General features: G+C 42.1%; 1 protein-coding gene across 4 annotated transcripts in view; it reads left to right on the top strand.

Moving 5' to 3' along the window:
• The window catches only part of LOC112233893 (MORN repeat-containing protein 1-like), a 73395-nt gene extending 50881 nt beyond the window's left edge, over positions 1–22514 (top strand). For 2 of the 4 annotated variants that reach the window (XM_024401797.2, XM_024401796.2), the window contains 2 exons: positions 17435–17505; positions 21657–22513. In XM_024401797.2, the coding sequence (XP_024257565.1) occupies positions 17435–17505; positions 21657–21799 (214 nt within the window). In that variant the 3' untranslated portion in view covers positions 21800–22513. Of the gene's footprint in view, positions 1–17434; positions 17506–21656 lie in introns of all 4 variants that reach the window. The other 2 variants (XM_042303577.1, XM_024401795.2) reach the window with 2 other exon arrangements.
• The last annotated feature ends 1078 nt before the right edge of the window (positions 22515–23592 follow it).

The raw sequence follows: 23592 nt of genomic DNA, 5'->3' as shown, positions 1-23592 counted from the left end.
GTAAATTAGAATTTGTTCTTAACTGACTTGCCTAGTTAAATAAATAGATTTTTTTTAAGTAATAAAAATGTATGACGATTTGAAAAAGTTGCATCTCATTCACAATTTGACAAGCATTTGATAATATTCTCAACCAGCAGTCTATTCTCAATTTAATCTAGACTTTACCATACTAATATATATGTGGAATTATTTTCATCCACAAAAAAATCATGTCATCCGTAGCCTGCACTCGAAAAGCTAATGGAGGAAGCTCTTCCCACGTTTACATTTTTTTTATTTTTATATGCCAGCCACGTAGGCTACGCCAGTTCTAAAGCGAAGCAATGTGCTTAATATTAGGAAAGTTAAGAAATACATATATTAGGCCTTATCAAGGCTCAGGCTAAGACCCAGATGCAAACACATGAGGCAGATAGTACGAGTCTGAGTTTATTATAGTTCAAGGGGCAGGCAAAAGGTAAGTCAAGGCAGGGTCGTAATCCAAATTAGAGTCAAGCAGGTACAGGACGGCAGGCAGGATCAGGACAGGCAGGTCAGAACTGGGAAGACTAAGAAAAACTAGCGCATAGGGAACATGGGAACACGCTGGTAGGACTTGACGGGACAAGACGAACTGGTAACAGACGAACAGAAAACCAGGTGTAAATACACAGGGGATAAAGAGGGGAGATGGGATACACCTGGTGGGGGGTGGAGACCAGCACAAAGACAGGTGCAACAGATCAGGGTGTGCCAGGCCTAGCCTATAGAAAGCTGATGGGATGGTTGTAAAGCAGATGAATGTGCTTAATATTAAGAATTGAGCAATAAATATAGCAGCACCGGAAAGCTGGGATCCTCTTTTAAATAGTTTCCCGTTAAAACTCTGTTTTCTCATGTAAATGTGCAATTACTGGGCTTATAGGAACATGTTTCACTACTAGGTTCTGTAGGCTATGAGCTCTGCAGTCCCTTCAGTTGTGATACAAACCTTATCAAAACATATAGGCCTATGGGCTAGGCTACGTGGTGCATGCGACTATGATTTGAAAAGAATCGCAAAAAAATGCATATGCTGTTTCTTGCCTGAGACTGCACACACTGGGCATCATTTACAAGTGCTAATATTCTCACCCGTTAGACTTTTCTTAATTTGATCTTGTCTTTACATATACTAAATAATATACAGTACTAGTCAAAAGTTTGGACACACCTACTCATTCAACAGTTTTTCTTTATTTTTACAATTTTCTACATTGTAGAATAATAGTGAAGACATCAAAACTTTGAAATAACCCATATGGAATCATGTAGTAACAAAAACAGCGTTAAACAATTCAACATATATTTGAGATTTTTCAAAGTAGCTACCCTTTGCCTTGATGACAGCTTTGCACATGCTTGGCATTCTCTCAACCAGCTTCATTAGGTAGTCACCTGAAATGCATTTCAATTAACAGGTATGCCTTGTTAAAAGTCCATTTGTGGAATTTCTTTCCTTCTTAATGTGTTTGTGACAAGGTAGGGGTGGTATACAGAAGATAGCCATATTTGGTAAAAGACCAAGTCCATATTATGGCAAGAACAGCTCAAATAAGCAAAGAGAGGTGACAGTTCATCATTACTTTAGGACATGAAGGTCAGTCAATCAAACTTTAAACGTTTCTTCAAGTGCAGTTGCAAAAACCATCAAGCGCTATGATGACACTGTCGCTCATGAGGACCGCCACAGGAATGAAAGACCCAGAGTTACCTCTGCTGCAGAGGATAAGTTCATTAGAGTTATCAGCCTCAGAAATTGCAGCCCAAATAAATGCTTCACGGAGTTCAAGTAACAGATGCATCTCAACATCAACTGTTCAGAGGAGACTGCGTGAATCAGGCCTTCAAGGTCGAATTGCTGCAAAGAAACCACTACTAAAGGTCACCAATAATAAGAGGAAGAGATTTGCATGGGCTAAGAAACACGAGCAATGGACATTAGACCGGTGGAAATCTGTCCAAATTTGAGATTTTTGGTTCCAACCGCGATGTATTTGTGAGACGTTGAGTAGGTGAACAGACGATCTCCGAGGCACACTTAACCAGCATGGCTACCACAATTCTTATTTTCAATGACGGCCTAGGAACAGTGGGTTAACTGCCTGTTCAAGGGCAGGACGACAGATTTGTACCTTGTCAGCTCGGGGGTTTGAACTTGCAACCTTCCGATTACTAGTCCAACGCTCTAACCACTAGGCTACCCTGCCGCCCCTTAGTCCCACTATCATTTGCTTTTCAACAGGACAATGACACAACACACCTCCAGGCTGTGTAAGGGCTATTTGACCAAGAAGGACAGTGATGGAGTGCTGCATCAGATGACCTGGCCTCGACCTCAACCCAATTGAGATGGTTTGAGATGAGTTGGACCGCAGAGTGAAGGAAAAGCAGCCAACAAGTGCTCAGCATATTTGGGAACTCCTTCAAGACTGTTGGAAAAGCATTCCAGGTGAAGCTGTTTGAGAGAATGCCAAGAGTATGCAAAGCTGTCATCAAGGCAAAGGGTGGCTACTTTGAAGAATCTTAAATATTAAATATATTTTGATTTATATAACACTTTGGTTACTACATGATTCCAAAAGGGTTATTTCATAGTTTTGATGTCTTCACTATTATTCTACAATGTTGAAAATAGTTTTAATTTTTTTTTTTTATCCCTTGAATGAGTGTGTCCAAACTTTTGGCTGGTACTGTATGTGTGAAATTTGTTTTGATTTAGAATGGGCCATTATCATGCACCTGTCGTAACAAGGGCAGGGGAAAAATGACATGTCATGCGTATGCACTTGAATAGCGAATGGAAGACACTTTTCCGGTTACTCTTCATGCCAGGCAGGTAGGATACTCCAGTTGTAAAGCGAAGCAATGTGCATAATATTAGGAAAGTTTATCAATAAATATCTTAGGCCTAGCCTAAGCTGATGGTCTCCTCCTCTTTTTAATAGAGGCCATCAAAACTATTTACTCACAGAATTGTATAGTATAGCCTAAAGAAATGTTGTGCAACTTGGGCTTATATAAACTCTTATTTCATTTCATGCATCAACCAGCTATGAGGAGCTGGCTCTCGCTGTGCATCAGGTGAACCTATTCTGATCAAACTCTGAATGCCAGGGCTCTCATGAAGTGTTTAATTCGATTTTCGATTGCATTTGAATTGATGTTAGAGTGATTAGAGGGACAATAGAGTGTTGAGTACCAGACCATTAGCAACTGGCTGTTAGCAAGTTTAGTAGGCCAGTAATAGCCATCAGTGACATCAGAGCACAGTTTTGGAGAAGTTAGTAAGGCAGGGTGGAATTCCAGGGCACGTTCTTAGAGCGTGCGCAAAAAAGCTGGCAGGCATATTCATGGTAATTTTCAACTTCTCCTTGTCAGAGTCTGTAATTCCCACATCTCAAGCGGACCCCCATCGTTCCTGTTCCCAAGAACTCTAAGGCTAACTGCCACAATGACTACCACCCTGTAAATCGAATCAATGCTATTTGTCGCATACACATGGTTAGCAGATGTTAATGCAGTGTAGCGAAATGCTTGTGCTTCAAGTTACTACAGTGCAGTAATATCTAACAAGTAATGTAACCATTCCCCAACAACTACCAAATACACACAAATCTAAAGGGGTGAATGAGAATATGTACATGTAAGTATATGGATGAGCAATGGCCGAGAGGCAAGGTGCAGTAGATGTAATAAAATACAGTATGTGTACATGTGATGTAAGATATGTAAAGATTATTAAAGTGGCATTGTATAAAGTGACTAGTGATCCATTTATTCAAGTGGCCAGTGATTGGGGTTTCAATGTAAGCAGCAGCCTCTCTGAGTTAGTGATTGCTGTTTAGCAGTCTGATGGCCTTGAGATTGAAAAACAGCTTCTGTCTCTCGATCCCAGCTTTGATGCACCTGTACTGACCTCGCCTTATGGATGGTTGTGGTGTGAACAGGCAGTGGCTTGGGTAGTTGATGTCCTTGATGATCTTTTTGGCCTTCCTGTGTAATCGGGTGTTGTTGGTCAGTTTCTTCACAGATGATCAGGACTATATAATTATTAAACATATATTAGTAATGGAAAGGAAACACAGACACTTTGTTTAAGTATTAAAAGTATCCTTTAGTAATACAATTTTAGGCAGAAGTTGGTACAGAGTACAGTAACTTATAGCCTCCCCAGTTCCCCTTGCCTGACTTTCCCTGGCAACAACATTTTAATAAATCTAACCACCCCCTGACAGCAGCAACCATCTTGTTAGCAGTTAAAAGCTCAGAAGTGGGTTTGACCGAAACTTGACCTTTCATCACAAGTATAGGGTCATAACAAGGTGAATGAGTCTAAGCATACTCTGACAGGTGGCTGTTTTCATCAGGCCTGCAGCAGCCTTGTGTTCTCAGAAAACCAGTCGTATTCTCAGAACCTCAGATAACCACGGTGGGGCCCAGACAGGAGGAGTCTGAGCTTCTGATGGTGTCTGAAGGGCACAACACTCAAAACAGGTGTTAACACACACACAGAGGTCTCCTGAGAGGGGACATAACAGTTTATCATAACACAATTTATTAACCCTTTAAAAGGTATAAGGTCTTGGTTTAATCCCTTCAGTATCATGGAGGGTAGGTAGTTTGCCCCGGTGATGCGTTGTGCAGACCGGACCACCCTCTGGAGAGCTTTGCGGTTGAGGGCGGTGCAGTTGCAGTACCAGGCTGTGATACAGCTCGACAGGATGGTCTCGATTGTGCATCGGTAAAAGTTTGTCAGGGTTTTGGATGACAAGACACATTTCTTCAGCCTCCTAAGGTTGAAGAGGCGCTGTTGCACCTTCTTCACCGCACTGTCTGTGTGGGTTGACCATTTCAGTTTGTCTGTGGTGTACGATGAGGAACTTTAAAACGTTCTACCTTCTCCACTGCTGTCCCTTCGATGTGGATAGGGGGGTGCTCCCTCTGCTGTTTCCTGAAGTCCACGATCATCTTCTTTGTTTTGTTGATGTTGAGTGAGAGGTTGTTTTCCTGACACCATACTCCGAGTTCCCTCACCTCCTCCCTGTAGGCTGTCTTGTCGTTGTTGGTAATCAAGTCTACTACTGTTGTGTTGTCTGCAAACTTGATGATTGAGTTGGAGGTGTGCTTGGCCACGCAGTCGTGGGGGAACAGGGAGTACAGGAGGGGGCTGAGCACGCACCCTTGTGGGGCCCCAGTGTCGAGGGTCAGCGAAGTGGTGATGTTGTGGCCGGTAAGGTGGAGGTGATATGACCCTTGACTAGTTTCTCAAAGCACTTCATGATGACCGAAGTCAGTGCTACGGGGCGGTAGTTATTTAGTTCAGTTATCTTTGCCTTCTTGGGTACAGCAACAATGGTAGCCATCTTGAAGCATGTGGGGACAACTGTCTTCGATGGGGAGTGATTGAATATGTCCGTAAACACACCAGCTAGCTGGTCTGCGCATGCTCTGAGGACGCAGCTAGGGATGCCGTCTGGGCCAGCAGTCTTGCGAGGGTTAACACGTTAAAATGTTTTACTCACATCAGCCACACAGAGAGTGGGGGGGGGGTAGTTTGTTAACGGGACATAAGGGTGGCACTTTATTATCATCAAAGTGGGCAAAGAAGGTGTTTAGTTTGTCTGGAAGTGTGCAGTGTCCGGGACATAGCTGATTTTCTTTTTGTGGTCCCTGACTTCCTGTAGACCCCGCCATCCATCCACGGTTTCTGGTTATAATAGTTTTAATAGTCACAGTGGGTACAACATCTCCAATGCACTTCTTTATTAACACACTCACCAAGTCAGCATATAGGTCGATGTTGTTCTCTTGATGCTTCCCGGAACATTTTCCAGTCCGTGTGATCAAAACAATCTTGAAGCTTGGCTTCCGATTGGTCGGACCAGCGTTGAATGGTTCTCGTCACTGATACATCCTGTTTGAGTTTCTGCCTATAAAGACGGTAGGAGCAAGATGAAGTTGTGGTTGGATTTGCCGAAGGGAGGGTGGGGGAGGGCTTTGGACTTGAGTTCCTGTATGTTCTTATGATTACACCATGAGTCATTAATCGTGAAGCATACGCCCCGCCCTTCCTCTTCCCAGAGAGGTGTTTATCTCTGTCGGTGCGTTGCATGGAGAAGCCTGGTGGCTGAACCGATTCTGACAACATATCCCAAGAGAGCCATGATTCTGTGAAACAGAGAATGTTACAATCTCTGATGTATCTCTGGAAGGCAACCCTTGCTCGAATTACCTTGTTGTCAAGAGACTGGACATTGGCTAGTAGTATACTCGGGAGCGGTGGGCGATGTGCACGTCTACGGAGCCTGACCAGGTGGCCGCTTCATCTGCCCCCTCTGGCGCTGTTGTTTTGTGTCGACTACTGGAATTAGATCCATTGTCCTGGGTGGTGGTCCGAACAGAGCATCCGCTTCGGGAAGGTCGGTAAGGTTGACGTTGCTCTTATATCCAATAGTTCTTCCCGGCTGTATGTAATGAGACTTAAGATGTCCTGGGGTAAAAATGTAAGAAATAATACATAAAAATAGTTTCCTAAGAACTTGAAGCAAGGCGACCATCTCTGTCGGTGCTATCTTGGGCTTCGCCATCTAGCACTCACATTTGTAATCATGAAAGGCTTTGAAAGCTGGTTATGGCACTCCATCATCCCAGACAATCTAGACCCACTCAAATTTGCATACCGCACCAACAGATCCATAGACGATGCAATCTCAATTGGGAGGGAGGGAGGGAGGAGGGGAGGTCGTCAGTGACCTGGCAGTGTGGTGCCAGGACAACATACTCTCCCTCAATGTCAGTAAGACCAAGGAGCTGATTGTGGGGGGTGTGGACAGCCTAGTACATCACTGAGGCAAAGCTCCCTTCTATCCAGGTTATATTTCAGGCGACGTGAAAGGAAGGCCCGGAAAATTGTTAGACTCCAGCCACCCAAGCTATAGACTCTTCAATTTGCTTCCGCACAGCAAGCGGTACCGGCGCATCAAGTCTGACACCAACAGGCTGCTGAACAGTTTCTATCCACAAGCCATAACATGTTGAATAGACGCGCGTGCGAGCGTCCACGTGCGCCATTGCATTACCACCACAAACTGTACTGGAGTGAGGACCACAGTTCATCTAAACAAATCATTGGCCAGAGCGTCAAGTGTGTGTTCTGAACACTCCAAGAGCGAACCAAGATGGGTGAGACTAAAGCTTAAGAGGGTGTGAACGATGTTGAATGGGTGTAGACAAGGAATAGCTCTTCAGTAGATAACAAAACATTCAAAGGCCATTTTCTCAAGTGAGTTTACAAGTTTATCAACTTTCAAAGCAGAATTACTTTCCCATTGTTCCTCAAAAATTCAGTATATGATATACAATTTTGTAGCTCTGAGTCTCTACTTTTCTGCAATGTAAAGAACACAATTAAACATTTTGCTACATAAGACCGAATCCAGGTGGGTAGTCACATATGCTCCTATAAACCAATGAGGAGATGGGAGAGGCAGGACTTGCAGGGCGTCAAGCATCAAAAATAGAACCAAGTTTTACTTTAGTGCCTGGCTACGAAGAGCAGTTTGGATGAAATGATAGAATAACATGTTTGTGTAAATTGGCTACATGGAATATCTGCATTGACCCTTCTATTTTATTTTTGCACTGTCCCTATGCACACTCACACACTCACTCTATGCACATTCTACTCACTCACTCACTCATACTCATATACACATGCATACCCAGTTACCTTACCCTACCACTCCAGTATCCCTGCAAATATGGTATTGGCACTGACCCTGCATATAGCTCACTTACTTTCCTGTGTTGTTCTTATTCCTATTTCTTGTGTTTTTGTTCCACTTGACTTGTTTATAAATGTTTTCTAGTACTACTGCATTGTTGGGAAAGAGCAAGATCCTCATGGATCCTTGCAGAGAGGAAAAGTTACAGCATAAAGGGAAAGGGGGATACCTAGTCAGTTGCACAACTGAATGCATTCAACCGAAATGTGTCTTCCGCATTAAACCCAACCCCTCTAGGTTACATTGGATAGATTTTGCTCATTCTGTATATTGAAAACGTTCACGCTCACAGCGTGTGTGCCATTGCGACAGGGAAATGTCACCCTTAACGATATGGTGACATCACCAACCATTTTCCCAAAAATATTATTGAAAAAATTCTGACTTTAACAAGAGAACTAAAGCAAACAATAACAATCAGAGTGTAGTCTGGAACTCAGGTAATGGAGCCCCGGGCACTGGCGACATGATCAACATGAAATAAATAATGTGTAACCACGGGGGGGGCTAACCGTCCGCCCGGCCTCCATGCTGCCACTACTGGGAGTATTCATGTTTTACTGTACAGCTGCTGCACTGTTTTAATGAACTACACAATGAGAGCTGGGCGGCTGCTCCATCAAATACTACATTCCCTCTCTCACTGCGGTCTGCAGCACTGTCTCATAATTACTCCCCTTGTAAATTCCATTCCATAGAATACAGCTGCATGTATTACCGTTCAGAGTTGTTGGCAGCTGAGATTTCACTTGTTTTCTTGGAAGTAAAGCAAGGGTGTTGAAGAAGTTTTACATTTTTTAAGAGATGTTGCAATGTATTGGATTAGTATTTTTTAAGTGTCAGAAATTATGGAGTATATCAGCAAAGGGTGTCACTTTCAAGGGTCATTTTGTTTTAACTGTAAATGTTTGTGCTGTATGTACAGTGGGGTCTGAAATGGTTGACATCCTTGATAAAGATGAGCAAAAATGAATGATGTAATAAAACATTTGGAGAGTATGTCTTTACTATAAACGTAACGTGAAGTTTTGTTCCCATGTTTCATGAGCTGAAATAAAAGATCCTCAAAATTTTCCAAATGCACAAAAAGCTTATTTACATGCCTGTTAGTGAGCATTTCTCCTTTGCCAAGATAATGTATCCACCTGACAGGTGTGGCATATCAATGAAGCTGATTAAACATGATCATTACACAGGTGCCCCTTGTGCTGGGGAAAATAAAAGGCCACTAAAATGTGCAGTTTTGTCACACAACACAATGTCACAGATGTTTCAAGTGTTGATGGTGTGTGCAATTGGCATGCTGACTGCAGGAAGGTCTAATGATCAATTGGCCTTTTAAAATGATAAACTTGGATTAGCTAACACAACGTGCCATTGGAACACAGGATTGATGGTTGCTGATAATGGGCCTCTGTACGCCTATGTAGATATACCATAAAAAATCTACCGTATCCAGCTACAATAGCCATTTAAAACATTAACAATGTCTACACTGTATTTCTGATCAATTTGATGTTATTTGAATGGACAAAAAAATAGCTTTTCTTTCGAAAACAAGGACATTTCTAAGTGACCCCAAACTTTTGAACAGTAGTGTAATTGGCAAAAGTGGGCATGTAAGCCATCCATACCTTTCGTGACACACTCACTTCCACATCTTGTTTTGGACACGACTGACATTATGACCAAAATTATCCTATTTACACTTACTAGTAAATCTTGACACTATAATTAATGTTTCTGATTCATACTGATGGCACATAGGCCATTTGTAACCAAGAAGTTGATTCTAGGAGGCAGTTCCACTTTAAGGTCAACGGCATCACGAACTTTACCCAGTAGCAGGACATTTTACCCAAAAACCTGGTTGCCTCTGCCAGGAGGCTAAAGCAAGACAATAATGACAAGCACATATCAAAATCCACAAAAATTATTAATTAGCCACAACATCAAAATTGTTCTATGCCCATCTCAGTCTCTCTGGATTTGAAACCCATTGAAAATGTGTGGTTTTAATTGAAGAGGGCAGTCCATAAGTGCATACTAAGAATATCAAGGATCTGGAAGGATTCTGTATGGAGGAATGGTCTAAGATCCCTCCCAATGTTCTCAAACTCATGAAACATTTTAGAAAAAGGCTCAGTGCTGTTTTCTTTGCACAGTGAGGCATTGGAAGGTATTACAAATCATTTTGACTCCTTCCATATTTTGAACGTTTTATCACTTGTTAATCAAATTCTCTTTCTCTGAGCAATTGTAGTAATATAAAATGATATAATTTACCAATGCTTTTGAGTGTACAATACAGTTCATTATTTTATACAGTTATTTTTTCAAGGGTGTCAATCATTTCAGACCCCACAGTACACTGTGTATAAAACATTATGAACACCTGCTCTTTCCATGATAGAGAGTGACTAGGTGAATCCAGGTGAACGCTATAATCTCTTTTTGATGTCACTTGACACAACTGTGGGAAGCATTGGAGTCAACATGGGCCAGCATCCCTGTGGAACGCTTTTGACACCTTGTAGAGTTGAGACTGGTCTGAGGGGAAAAGGGGGTGCAACTCAGTATTAGGAAAGTGTTTTTTAAAGTTTTGAACACTCAGTGTATGTTTGTGCTGTATGCTTTGTCCACTACCAGAACCACAAGTCTATTTACGTAATCTGTCATCAATATTGATACTTTACTTTTCCCCCATATTTCTGTGTAGCTCAGAAGGGCCTATTGCTTCTGCAGTTGGTCCATCTTTAAGCACAGTCTTTGACGTGATTTACAGTAGCAGGAGGTAAACCAGCAGGCACGACAACCACACACGCACACATACACACATCCTCCTCCTCCAAAGGCTGCACACAAAGGTTGAATCATAAGAAAACACACAATGGCACAAGCGAGACAGCTCCCACCACTCTCTATGCACCAGCCAGGAGAACACATTGTACATTAACAATACCCGGAGAAGAAAAAGTGGCTTTTTATACACCTACTGAATAGGTCTGAAAAGCTAGGCTCTGTTCCCGTTGGCGGTGGGAGATAATAACTAAAAGTATGTGTGCTGGGGAGGAGCTTCGGTTTACTCTGGGGTTACACTGTCTTCACTCCCTAATCCCCCCAGCTCTGCTGGAATAGCTCTTCTGTGACGTAATGCAGGGAGGGAGCTGAAGAAAATAAACTCATAGCTAAACATATTGAGGGGGGATTGTATAGTATTGCAAGGGGACCTAGCTAACCCCCTCTGAATAAAAAAAAAGCCTCTTGTCTGCATGTTTGGTACGTGCATGCGTGTGTATGTATGTGCATGCGTGCCTGAGACATACCCAGGGTAGAATACACACAGTAAACCATTAGGCAAAGGCAGGAGAAGTGTTGAAGAAAGGTTCCCCCAACTCTCAGATATAAATCTGGACTCTGTAGAAAAGGTAAACCCTGCTGGTGTAACCGTGAAAAGTTACATCCTCCCTAGGTGGTGGAACCATGAAAAGTTACATCCTACCTAGATGGTGGAACCGTGAAAAGTTACATCCTCCCTAGGTGGTGGAACCATGAAAAGTTACATCCTCCCTAGATGGTGGAACCGTGAAAAGTTACATCCTACCTAGATGGTGGAACAGTGAAAAGTTACATCCTCCCTAGATGGTGGAACCGTGCGTGAAAAGTTACATCCTACCTAGTTGGTTGAAAAGTTACATCCTACCTAGATGGTGGAACAGTGAAAAGTTACATCCTACCTAGATGGTGGAACCGTGAAAAGTTACATCCTACCTAGATGGTGGAACCGTGAAAAGTTACATCCTACCTAGATGGTAGAACCGTGAAAAGTTACATCCTACCTAGATGGTGGAACCGTGAAAAGTTACATCCTACCTAGATGGTGGAACCGTAAAAAGTTACATCCTACCTAGATGGTGGAACAGTGAAAAGTTACTTCTTTGATATGTTGCATCAGGTGAATTGAGTAAAGACGATTTACAGGGATCATTGGTCGCCCCTTGAGTGACGTCCCCCTCTCAAAAGGCAGCTCCATATCCTGTTTACAATAAACCTCTGCACTCCATGGGTTCTCGCTCTTTCACTCTCCCGCTTCTCCGTCTCTTTCGTCTTCTGCTGTTGTCTTGACAAGACGTATAGTAAAGGGATCCCCCCCCGAGGGGCAGATTCAGACAGAGAAGCACACTCTCAAAGACATACCCATCACCTTGTGTATTCATTGAAAAGGAACAGCTGGGGGGGTAGGACTGTATCTCCCGGGGGTCCTTTGTAACCTTGATTTTTTTTTCCTCTGTCTTTTTTTCGTAAAGATCTTTGGAATGTGCTCTCCAGCTGTAGGAACCCTAGGTGGGGTGGGGGGGGCATTTACAATGCCTCTCTCCCCCCCCCTCCTTAAACCCCCAGCTCCATCTCCATGTTCTTATTCACAGAAGTAGGTCTAGGGCTAGTTTCCTCAGAATGGCACCACTGCGTATTTTGAAGGGCCCATGTCTGAAACCACAGGTTTGAACCCTCCCTTCCTTTAGTCCCGCAGTGTTCTCATCTTTTGAAAGCTTTTCAACCGCAATAGTGAAATCTCTTGCATTGGTACGCCAGCATAATGCCATAGAGCCTCAAGAGTTGCGGAAAAAGCAAATGAATGGCAACAGACAGCCTTGTGACAGGAAAGCCGTTATGTGACCGCTTCATAATGCGACAGAGTCTCGGATTCCAAAGCAAAACAACCCCACAATAATCGCTATACTCCATAGAAAAACCAGACCACTCTCATGCACGACTACTGCTAACCAATGTAATTCCATCATTAGAACCCAGTCCCTTAAATCCTTGCAGAGTTTGTTTTTGTAATTTTACAGGGCTACAACCTAAGCGAAAATAATTATTCACACACCGACAGGTCCCTCCAAAATGTCACATTGGTTGTTTATGGACAATATAAAATATAGTATGAAAAATCGGGGACCTTTGGGGGGGTGTTCTATATCTTGGTTCTGTTTCTGTGGCTCTTTCTTCAACCTTCAGCAATGCCTTGACTTCCCCCATAACTTCCTCTCCAAAGTATAGGCTTGCATAGCCTTTCAGTCAATCTCAGGTTACAGAAAATACAAAAATGTCATCTTGGAGCCGAAGTAAAAAGGCTTTGTTTGAAATGAGGGACCTTGAGTAACCTATTACGTACAATATTTGAATCGTGTTTAATTATTTCCTATTGAATTGAGTGGGTTATATAACTTAGCTTGGATCTGTCTTCTAACATGTTTTTCCACTGCTGGAAGGAAATAGCTCAAAGTCCACCGTATTAATGAACCCCATGTGGACAGTGGGCGTTAATGTATGTAGAGTTCTTGAAATTAAGAGTTTTACCTGTCTATTTTATTACATATAGTATATATGTTGGCTACTTTAGTGTGTCTGTACTTTTCAAAAGCTTAGTTTCATTTAATATTACTGTTCTGTTTTTCTATTAAGCTGATATTGATTATAGAGGCATTAAATACCAAAAAAAGGTTCTGAATGAACTATTTTTTAGGAGATGTCAGCCCTGGGATCGCTATATACTTGCCCAAAGATGCTGTGGGGGCAGGAACAGAATGTTAAATCACAAGTCACTATTAGAGAGTTAACTAGTTAATAGTGATCGTTCAGCCCAAATCAACATTTCTGTCGTTTCCATATCATTAAAGTGTCCTACAGTCAGCCTGATTTCCAAGGCATGTATTGCATATTCGCCCAAAACCTCAACAGTCTTCATTTCCAAAAGGAATGGAAAGAATGTAACCTCACCTTATTACAACTCAATGTCCTTAAATACATCTTGAAATCGGCAAAATAAGTTAAATGTGTAACATGGGTGCCGGCTGACTTCAGGACACTTAAAGGGGAACTTGGCTTCATTTTTTGGCTTGCTCCTCAAGAAATGGTGGTGGCCATGACAGAAGCCAAACTTCAGTTGGCTTGGTGGTGTGGTTTGATGTGGGTGTGTCTTGGCTGTGTCCTTGCCACCACTAAGACACACCCATCTGTCAGAAACTTGCATGCGCTGTTCCCCCCACTCAATCACAACAAACAAACCCCGGCAGCTGGAGTTCAATAACTAATAGATGTATGGTGAGATGCTGGAGGAAGCTCTGAATAGGTCAGTAGCCTACAGAGTAATATGAGGAGAATGCAATTGCTGAATTTAGATATTCTAAATGAAGTGTTTTGATACCTTTCCAATGTAGTGAGGTCCATGTATAGAATAAACAACACTTTACGTAATACCATAGAAGCAGTGTTCTGCTAATGTAACAATGTGCACATTTCATCGTTCATTGTCATTTCCAGCTGATACAGATATTGTGCCTATCTGCATTTTGTCTGGTGGTGATGGGGCTACCTTGGCAAACATGTCAGAGTGGTCATATCTTCCTGTGTGGTGGTCCTGTATACAAAAGGAGTTCCCTGATCCTAGTGCAGAAGACGATACAAGTAAAAGTTGTGTCTAGAAAATGTTTTATGCAGAGTTCCAGGTCTCTTTCTAATCAGAGACATCAGTATCAAGCCTGTCAGTCTGGACTTCACAGCATCTTGCAAGCCTCCATGAAGAAAGGACAAAGCTTTTTGCTAATGCACTTCACAACCAAAATGAGTCTACTAATTGTATCTGCTTGGCTGGAGAATTAGCCTCCTATTTTGTCAAGCCGTGTATAGAACTCTTCAGATTTCACATAACATACATTACCTGTCGTAGTTGATGAAGCCATCTGTGTTATCTGCGCAGTAACTCGGAGCACTATTGGAGACCTCATGATGGCGTATCCTTTTCATAGGAGTCGAGGGAGACTCTGGCAACAATGGAGGAGGTGTCGTAAGGGTACTTATGTCACATGACACACGTTTATTCTGAGGTCTTGCCTGACAAGCTGTGAAAATGGCAAGGGATCAGTTAATGAAATTATTTTTTGAGGTGACTAAATGATTCCAATCATATTGCTGGGAATGATACCCACCTTTGCTCTTTTTGGTAGGTTCCGGCATGACCAAGGGACCAATCATCCCTCAATTATAAGCATAGCTCGAGAAAATAATGGAATCTGGTTTGGAAGCTAATTCTATGCTTTTCATACACTATTGTTCAAAAGTGTGGGGTCACTTAGAAATGTCCTTGTTTTTGAAAGAAAAGCACAATTTTTTGTAAATTTAAAATAACATCAAATTGATCAGAAATACAGTGTAGACATTGTTAATGTTGTAAATGACTATTGTAGCTGGAAACGGCAGATTTTTTAATGGAATATCTACATAGGCGTACAGAGGCCCATTATCAGCAACCATCACTCCTGTGTTCCAATGGCACGTTGTGTTAGCTAATCCAAGTTTAGAATTTTAAAAGGCTAATCTGATCATTAGAAAACCCTTTTGCAATTATGTTAGCACTGCTGAAAATGTTCTTCTGATTAAAGAAGCAATAAAACTTGCCTTCTTTAGACTAGTTGTGCAGTTTTGTCACATCAGCGCTGTTGCCGGAGAATTGATTGTTCATTTCTCTAGCATAAGCCACCTCCAAAGTTGTTTTAGAGAATATTGCAGAACGTCCAACTGGCCTCAACCGCAGACCACGTGTAACCACGCCAGCCCAAGTACTCCACATACGGCTTCTTCACCTGTTGGATCATCTGAGACCAGCCACCCGGACAAACTGTGGGTTGGCACAACAGGATCTTGACTTGACTGCAGTTCTCCGCCTTTACCAACTTCAGTGGGCAAATGCTCGCCTTCGATGACCACTGGCATGCTGGAGGAGTGTGATCTTCATGGATGAATCCTGCATTCAACTGTCCTGGGCAGATGGCAGACGTATGGCGTTGTGTGGGCGAGCAGTTTGCTGATGTCAACGTTGTGAACAGAGTGCCCCGTGGTGGCGGTGGGGTTATGATATTGGTAGACATAAGCTCCGGACAACTAACACAACTGCATGTTATCGATGGCAATTTGAATACACAGAGATACCGTGACGAGATCCTGGGGCCCAATATCGTGCCATTCATCCGCCCCAATCACCTCATGATTCAGCATGATAAATCATGGCCCCATGTCGCACGTCTACAATTCCTGCAAGCTGAAAATGTCCCAGTTCTTTCATGGCCTGCATGTTCACCAGACATGTCACCCATTGAGCATGTTTGGGATGCTCTGGATCGACCTTTACGACAGCGTGTTCCAGTTCACATGATGAGCATAGTGTTGTGTACTGACTGTGCACCATGACAGTGTAGCCTGTAGAGCTGTTTATACTGTGTCATTGTGAAAAGATATAGGAAATAGCTAGGAAAACTGACCGATCAATAACCTTACATTGCTATACTGACTCTAATAAAAATTCACATTGGGCTGTCAGAAAATCAGTCTTTAATTGTTTGGCTGCTGGTTTCATTGTTTGATTCAGGTCTCGTGTGATTGAGACAAAAATAATAGCTAAAGTTAGCTAATGGTACATTGAAAAGAACATTTTTTAAAAAACGCCTACAAACCTTTTCCATACACCCAACAGCTGTTAGATACTGTTGCCTAACAGAGCTGAACTGGCTGTAGTAGCTACCGTAATAGCTAGCTAGCCAGTTCATTCCCTTCAGACAGAACATCAGTTTAGAGGGGATGAAACATTAGCTAACGGTACATGTCAGTTACAATACTCAGCCCTGGGAATAAATACTTTTTAACACTTTAAGTCAAACAGCAGTTACCTTGCCGGCTACATCAATCAAATAAAGAGTAGCCAGTTTCTGCTCTGTTTGCTTTTACAACTTGGAGCAAAAGGCGCAACACACACACAAGACAGCAGCTACAGACAGCAGCACCGTGCTGGTCTTATAAGCCAGCCTTTCAGAACGCCAAACAGCTTAACCAACTACTGTGAGGTGCTTTTTGTATCACTGTGCAATGATAAAGCAATTTTAGAATGTGGGGGGGATCATGTCCCCCGTCCCCAGTGAAATTTGCCCACCTGGGTTTTTGGATGAACTCAGAAAATAAGGTCTGTGGTAAACGTAGGCTTAGGAGATCTTATACGTTTTGTTCTATGAGATCATCTTCATCAGCAAACGTAAAATTTTCAAGCATTTATGTAATTTAAAAAAGCACATAAAGGCTTCATAAAGGTCATGGTAACTGACGGATATTATTTCATAGAACAAAATAAGATCTCCTAAGCGTTTGTTAATCTCGGACGTTATTTTCATTGTTTACCCAAAAACCTATTCTTTCCCCATTCATTTTCGCCATAGTTTTAGGACTACAAGCTGGTGAGGTCTATAATCCTCTTTTATGGCCCTCTCAATATCTTTTTGATCTTATGCAGCGTTCATATGCATGTATGAATGCAGTCGAGAGAGCAAGACCCTTACTACTCTGTAAGATCTCTTTCCGCTCTTCCGTACTCCGCCAAAAACATAATATGTACTGTTTGATTCTATCTTTCCCATGCTAAAATATTTGTGAAGGTACACTATGGGTTTTTTGTGGCAATAGATAACAGTGGATTAAATGGGCTCTGTGCCCAGTTTAATCGATTGATTTGTAGGTCCCGATTCCGTGATGTTCTTTAAATGAATTGATGAAGCTCTTTCTCTCTCTCTCTCTCTCTGCAGGTCAAGCACGGGGTCTTGTTTTACCAGCAACACAAAGAAAAGCTCCATTGACAGCAGGAGTGTGAGGCCAGGTGACACAGGCGTCTTGCACCCATTATTTTAAAGGGGGCACGAAGTACTTGAGGATGGGGGGGGGGCCCTCCGGAAGTCTGAGAGTTTTTCAAACATCTGTAATCTAGAGCACAATCATTATGCCCAATTCTATGTAAAATAATAATCCTGCATAGGTCATCTAAGCATAGCTTTTTACCTTTTCAATTGTCATTTTAATGAATGATGCACATTGATTCTTTAAGAACGCTTATGCCTTAGGAGTTTAGTAAAACTGCTACACTGGTATATAGTGACACAACCCAAGAATTAAAGCAATTTGAGTATTTTCTAAAGTCTAGCAACCTTGCCAGCAGACATGCCAGCTAAGATAGTTAGACAAGCTACTCTAACTTGATGATTGATAGTCTGAAATGGCTTGGTAGCTAGTTATGAGGTTGGGAGATTGGGAACCTTAGCCAAATACATTTAAACTCAGTTTTTCACAATTCCTGACATTTAATCCTTGTACAAATTCCCTGTCTTAGGTCAGTTAGGCACTAAGTTTGAAGGTAGGCCTTGAAATACATCCACAGGTACACCTCCAATTGACTCAAATGATGTCAATTAGCCGATCAGAAGCTTCTAAAGCCATGACATCATTTTCTGGAGTTTTCCAAGCTGTTTAAAGGCACAGTCAACTTAGTGTATTTAAACTTCTGACCCACTGGAATTGTGATACAGTGAATTATAAGTGAAATAATCTGTCTGTAAACAATTGTTGGAAAAATGACTCGTGTCATGCACAAAATAGATGTCCTAACCAACTTGCCAAAACTATAGTTTGTTAACAAGACATTTGTGGAGTGGTTGAAAAACAAGTTTTAATGACTCCAACCTAAGTGTATGTAAACTTCCGACTTCAACAGTATCTAGCTGGCTAGCTAAAGCCAACTTCATAAAATTGCTAGGTGGCTAGTGTTACAAAGATACAACAAAACCTTTTTGTTTTATTTATTCATCAAGAAGGAATCAATAGCTTGATCAAATTAATTTACAAACATACCTCCTGTGAGTCCTGCCCATCACCGGCACCGAAAATCAAACATTGTGTGTGTCATTGAAAACTCTTTCTCCTCCTCCACTACCGTAGCATATCTTTTGCTCTGTGGTGCACCTTGGAGTGAACCGCTTACTAGGGAGAACGGGGGTACTCTTTGCGTGGTCCAGTCAGTGTGGCTCCTCCGCAAAGTACAGATGACATATCTTTTTATAAATAATTATGAGAAAATGTGAGCTTGAAAATGAAGTTTAGTAATTCATTTAAAGGGTAATTCCACCACTTTTCAACCTCATTTATTATTTCCAGCTCCATACCAGTGTCTAGATATGTGAAAATGGTGTGTTTCTATGATCTCTGGTTAAAAAGATAAGAATCAAGGTCCTAAAAAATGCTTCTCTGTGACATCACAGAGTAAGAAAACAAGTTTCTAGATAGAGGGAGGACATTTTATAACAAGCGAGGCTATATTTTGAGGCTGATTCCCTGACCTGTCAATGTTTTTAATTTGCTGTTTTATGATTTTGTTATACACTTGTGAATTCTATGGTTTTTACTAGATTACTTGTAGTTTTTCATGTTGTCTGTTTGTAATTGTGTAATGACATGGTGCTGCCTATCTTGGCAGGACGCTCTTGAAAAAGAGATTTGAAATCTCAATGAGCCCTTCCTGGTTAAATAAATAAATATACAGGGGGTACCGGTACAGAGTCAATGTGCGGGGGCACATGTTAGTTGAGGTAATTGCGGTAATATGTACATGTAGGTAGAGTTAAAATGACTATGCATAGGTTATAAACAGAGTTGCAGCAGCGTAAAAGAGGGGTCTGGGTAGCCCTTTGATTAGCTGTTCAGGAGTCTTATGGCTTGGGGGTAGAAGCTGTTAAGAAGCCCTTTTGGACTTTGACTTGACTGGTATTGTGCTGGAGATTTTGAAAAGTGGTGGACTTGCCCTTTAACATCTGAAAAATGTGAGGGGGCACGTGCCCTTGTGCCCCCTATGGGCATGACTCTTCTGCCAAGTGAGATTAAGTCAGACCTGCCCAATGGTCAAGGTAAAGCCTTTTGCTCATTTTCAAGAATTGAAACTTTCTTTCAGACCCCTGGCAACAAAGTGGAAAGCAAATCAAAAAACAAAAATTAAAGGAAAGTATAAGGCAAGTGTTTAACAGATAATAACAGAGCGGAGCTTCCTACAGCATTTCCATTACCCTCTCCTTTCACAGTGTTTCAAATATAAAAAGACTCATAAATATATGGGGGATATGAAATTAGATTGGTGACGACCATGCAGAAACTGAGCACCTGTCCGCCCATATCCCTTCTCCTCTGAAGTAACCTGCATGCTGGACTTTTATTTCCAGTGCTGTAGACCTCTGTGGATGTTTTCCTTGGTCTTCTCTGGGAGCATTGTGGCGAGGAGCAGGGAACCGGCAGCAGCTCTGTAATTTTGCGTTCCTCCTGCTTTTGGAACTAAAGATGCTCTCTCTTCAGTTTCTTTGTAGATTTATTTTTCCTTAATGATATTTCCAGCCTTGCCTAAGGACACGCTATCTAAGATGGAGGATCAAACACAATACGAAGTGTGAGAAATCTCACTCTGCATTATGTTTAACTAGCATTTAACTAGCATACTGTCTGCGTGCACGTTCAACCAATTGTGAACAAAAAAAGTGAAATTTAGATGTTCCCCTAGTTACTTATGCATGGTATATGAGTTGTACATAGTTTATCTATACTAAATATACAATGCAAAATAATTTGACTTGCACATTAAGTTAAGAATATTCTCCGAACTGTTTTAGATTTAGCCTTTTATACCCTCTTACATGCACGCACCCACACACACAAAACTCTCCTTCAGCAAGTCATTCAGCCAGTGACGGTGATATTTCATACGTCAGGGGACATGTGTGGCGGGCCCATAACTCAGGAAGTGGGGCTTGTGTTCGGGGAGCCTACCCACTATAGATACTATACCCCCTAAGCTTACAGACCTAATTCCTCTATCCCATAACACTACCTTTGCCGCTGTGTGGAGGCATGGTATATGTCCCAAATTGCACCCTTTTCACTAGTTTTTTCATTTAGTTTTTTTCATTTAGTTTTTTTTCACTTTTTTTTACCAGAGCCCTATGGGGCCTATATAGTGCCCTGGTCAAAGGTAATACACTACATAGGGAATAGGGTGCTATTTGGGATGCAACCATGATGAAGTGATAGCCCGGAGGAAGAATGCCTGCCCCACGGTAAAACGATCGCCTGGCTGCCACTGCTGCTGAGCTTTCTGTGGACTGGAGCGGTTGGCCAGAGGACAACAGCTGAGGAACCTATTGGCCTAGAGGGCCAGGGCTCTGATGTCTTTGTGCCATGTTAACCCAGCGGATTTACAGGACACAGTGTGATGTCATGGGATATGCCCTGTCAGCTGTGATAGTCCCCTCTCTCTCCGCCTCGCTCTTTCTAGTGAGTATATACATACGCAAGGCGGATTGACTATTTTTTTTATTTCACCTTTATTTAACTAGGCTAGTCAGTTAAGAACAAATTCTTATTTACAATGACGGCCTACCCCTGCCAAACCTGGATGACGCTGGGCCAATTGTGCCACCCTATTACCAGAGGACAAAGGAATAAAGAAAGTGAACTCCGATGTGATCTTTCTGCACATGTGGCGAACCATTTGCTTCTGAACAGCCTTTCTATCTGTGCAATCGCTGTGGTACTGCATTGCCTATGTGCTGTCATTCATGGTTTGATTTCATTCATGGAATCCAACATAAAGCACATAAAGCATGAACTCAACCAGCTATAGTTAGCATTAGCTCCATTATTTTCTTCAGGGACTAAAGGATATTTAATCCAGATCAAAATGATTGTGTTGATACCGTTAAACATTATGGAAATGTAACTGTCCCCTCGTCTCAGACAAGGTCATATCACTGCAGCAGCCAACGCCAACCTTCTGTATCAAACAAAGTCCCTTTGACCCCAGGGAGCACCAAGTCTGAAGCCACCAGCCAACCTGTTAACCCATTGACGACTAGACCCATATTTCCTCAACCTTTGTGAGTTGGGAGTACAATGTCACTTAATATTTACATTTGAATTGCTTTTTTCTCTCTGCCATAGGTGAATATGTGATTATGGTGAAAGATGTAACCAACCCACCATTTCAAGGCCAGACCTTACCCCCAGCATTTGCCCTGCTGCGCTTGTTTCCTGCCAAGACCAAAAGTAAAAACAGCCAGACGGACAAAACCAAGAGTAAGTGACGTCCTTCTCAACACGTCAGAGGCTTTCATAGAAGACTTTAGAAGACAAGCATGACACGACCTTCAGCACTCAGAACCTCACAATAAACTCTTCAATGGGACATCAACATGTTTGTTCTAGCATCAACTGTCACATCAACTTTGGCATTTATTACTTCAAATTGTTTATACATGGTCATGTTTTCAGTATGGAAGAATCCAGACATGGTTTTAGTGACAGTTGGGAGAGTGTTCCTCATTGATACAGAGCAGCAGAGTTTATACTTTACTGGAAATGCCCTAAATTATTCTAATAAGGTTCTATATGATTGGAAGCAGCCTCATTTAACCTCAAATAAAAATGAGTGAAATGAAAATGACTGGTGAATGACAATCACTCAACGTCCAGCGTGGCCTCAAAGAATAGACATAACATACATAGTAACTGTAAATCTCTGACCCGCCAATTAGTATGATATGTTACATTTGGTATGACAGAAGGTTACTTAAGCCAAAAGGGTCGTTCCGGGAAATGAGTGCCTTTTGATATTTTAAAGGTCGACTTTGGGCACGAACAACTGACCAACTCCACCCCTTTCTCAATATTCAAACAGAAATAGGGTGTGCCTTTGGTGGTTTGTCTGTGTCATTCTGGTCATGTGAGCCACAACCGACATAGCTAGTTCGTTAGCTAAGCTAGCCAGTAACTACCCCAGTATGTGTTGATGTGATTTCACAGGATTAGTTTTTGGACTGAAGCTGTAGAGATTGGTAGGAAAGGGCACTTCTGTAGCCAAATATCTTATTCATATTTTTTGTTTTTTTTTAAACATTAAATGACCTGGTATGATGGTCAAATCAAATGTATTTATATAGCCCTTCTTACATCAGCTGATATCTCAAAGTGCTGTACAGAAACCCAGTCTAAAATCCCAAACAGCAAGCAATGCAGGTGTAGAAGCACAGTGGCTAGGAAAAACTCCCTAGAAAGGCCAAAACCTAGGAAGAAACCTAGAGAGGAACCAGGCTGAGGGGTGGCCAGTCCTCTTCTGGCTGTGCCGGGTGGAGATTATAACAGAACATTGCCAAGATGTCCAAATGTTCATAAATGACCAGCAGGGTCAAATAATAATAATCACAGTAGTTGTCGAGGGTGCAACAAGTCAGCACCTCAGGAGTAAATGTCAGCTGGCTTTTCATAGCCGATCATTGAGAGTATCTCTACCGCTCCTGCTGTCTCTAGAGAGTTGAAAACAGCAGGTCTGGGACAGGTAGCACATCCGGTGAACAGGTCAGGGTGCCATAGCCGCAGGCAGAACAGTTGAAACTGGAGCAGCAGCACAGCCAGGTGGACTGGGGACAGCAAGGAGTCACCATGCCAGGTAGTCCTGAGGCATAGTCTTAGGGCTCAGGTCCTCTGAGAGAGAGAAAGAAAGAGAGAATTAGAGAGAGCATAAAAAAATCACACAGGACACCGGATAAGACAGGAGAAGTACTCCAGATATAACATGGTGCATTGATTAGTTATACAGTTTAAAGGCTTTATTTTTGCGGTTTTGACCAAAGTAGACCTTTAACCCTTTGACACATACGAACACACAGGTGATCATTCTACAGTGGTCCCTGCAGCGTACGCTCAAACCGGTGTGATTAGAACACTTATTTAGAATGTCCCCTTACGATTGATACAAAAGTCAGCGTTTGAGCTGGTTACACTGTTTTTTTCACAATTGTTTTGGCACAAACACAGTCTTAACATTGTAATGTCCTCAAATGTTCAGACATTCACAGAAGTAGAGACCGCATAACACAAT

The sequence above is a fragment of the Oncorhynchus tshawytscha genome, linkage group LG22 (genome assembly GCF_018296145.1).
Source record: "Oncorhynchus tshawytscha isolate Ot180627B linkage group LG22, Otsh_v2.0, whole genome shotgun sequence".
Classification (NCBI taxonomy): Eukaryota; Metazoa; Chordata; class Actinopteri; order Salmoniformes; family Salmonidae; genus Oncorhynchus; species Oncorhynchus tshawytscha.
Note: the sequence above shows the minus strand (reverse complement) of the source record. Positions and strands in the feature narration are given on the sequence as shown.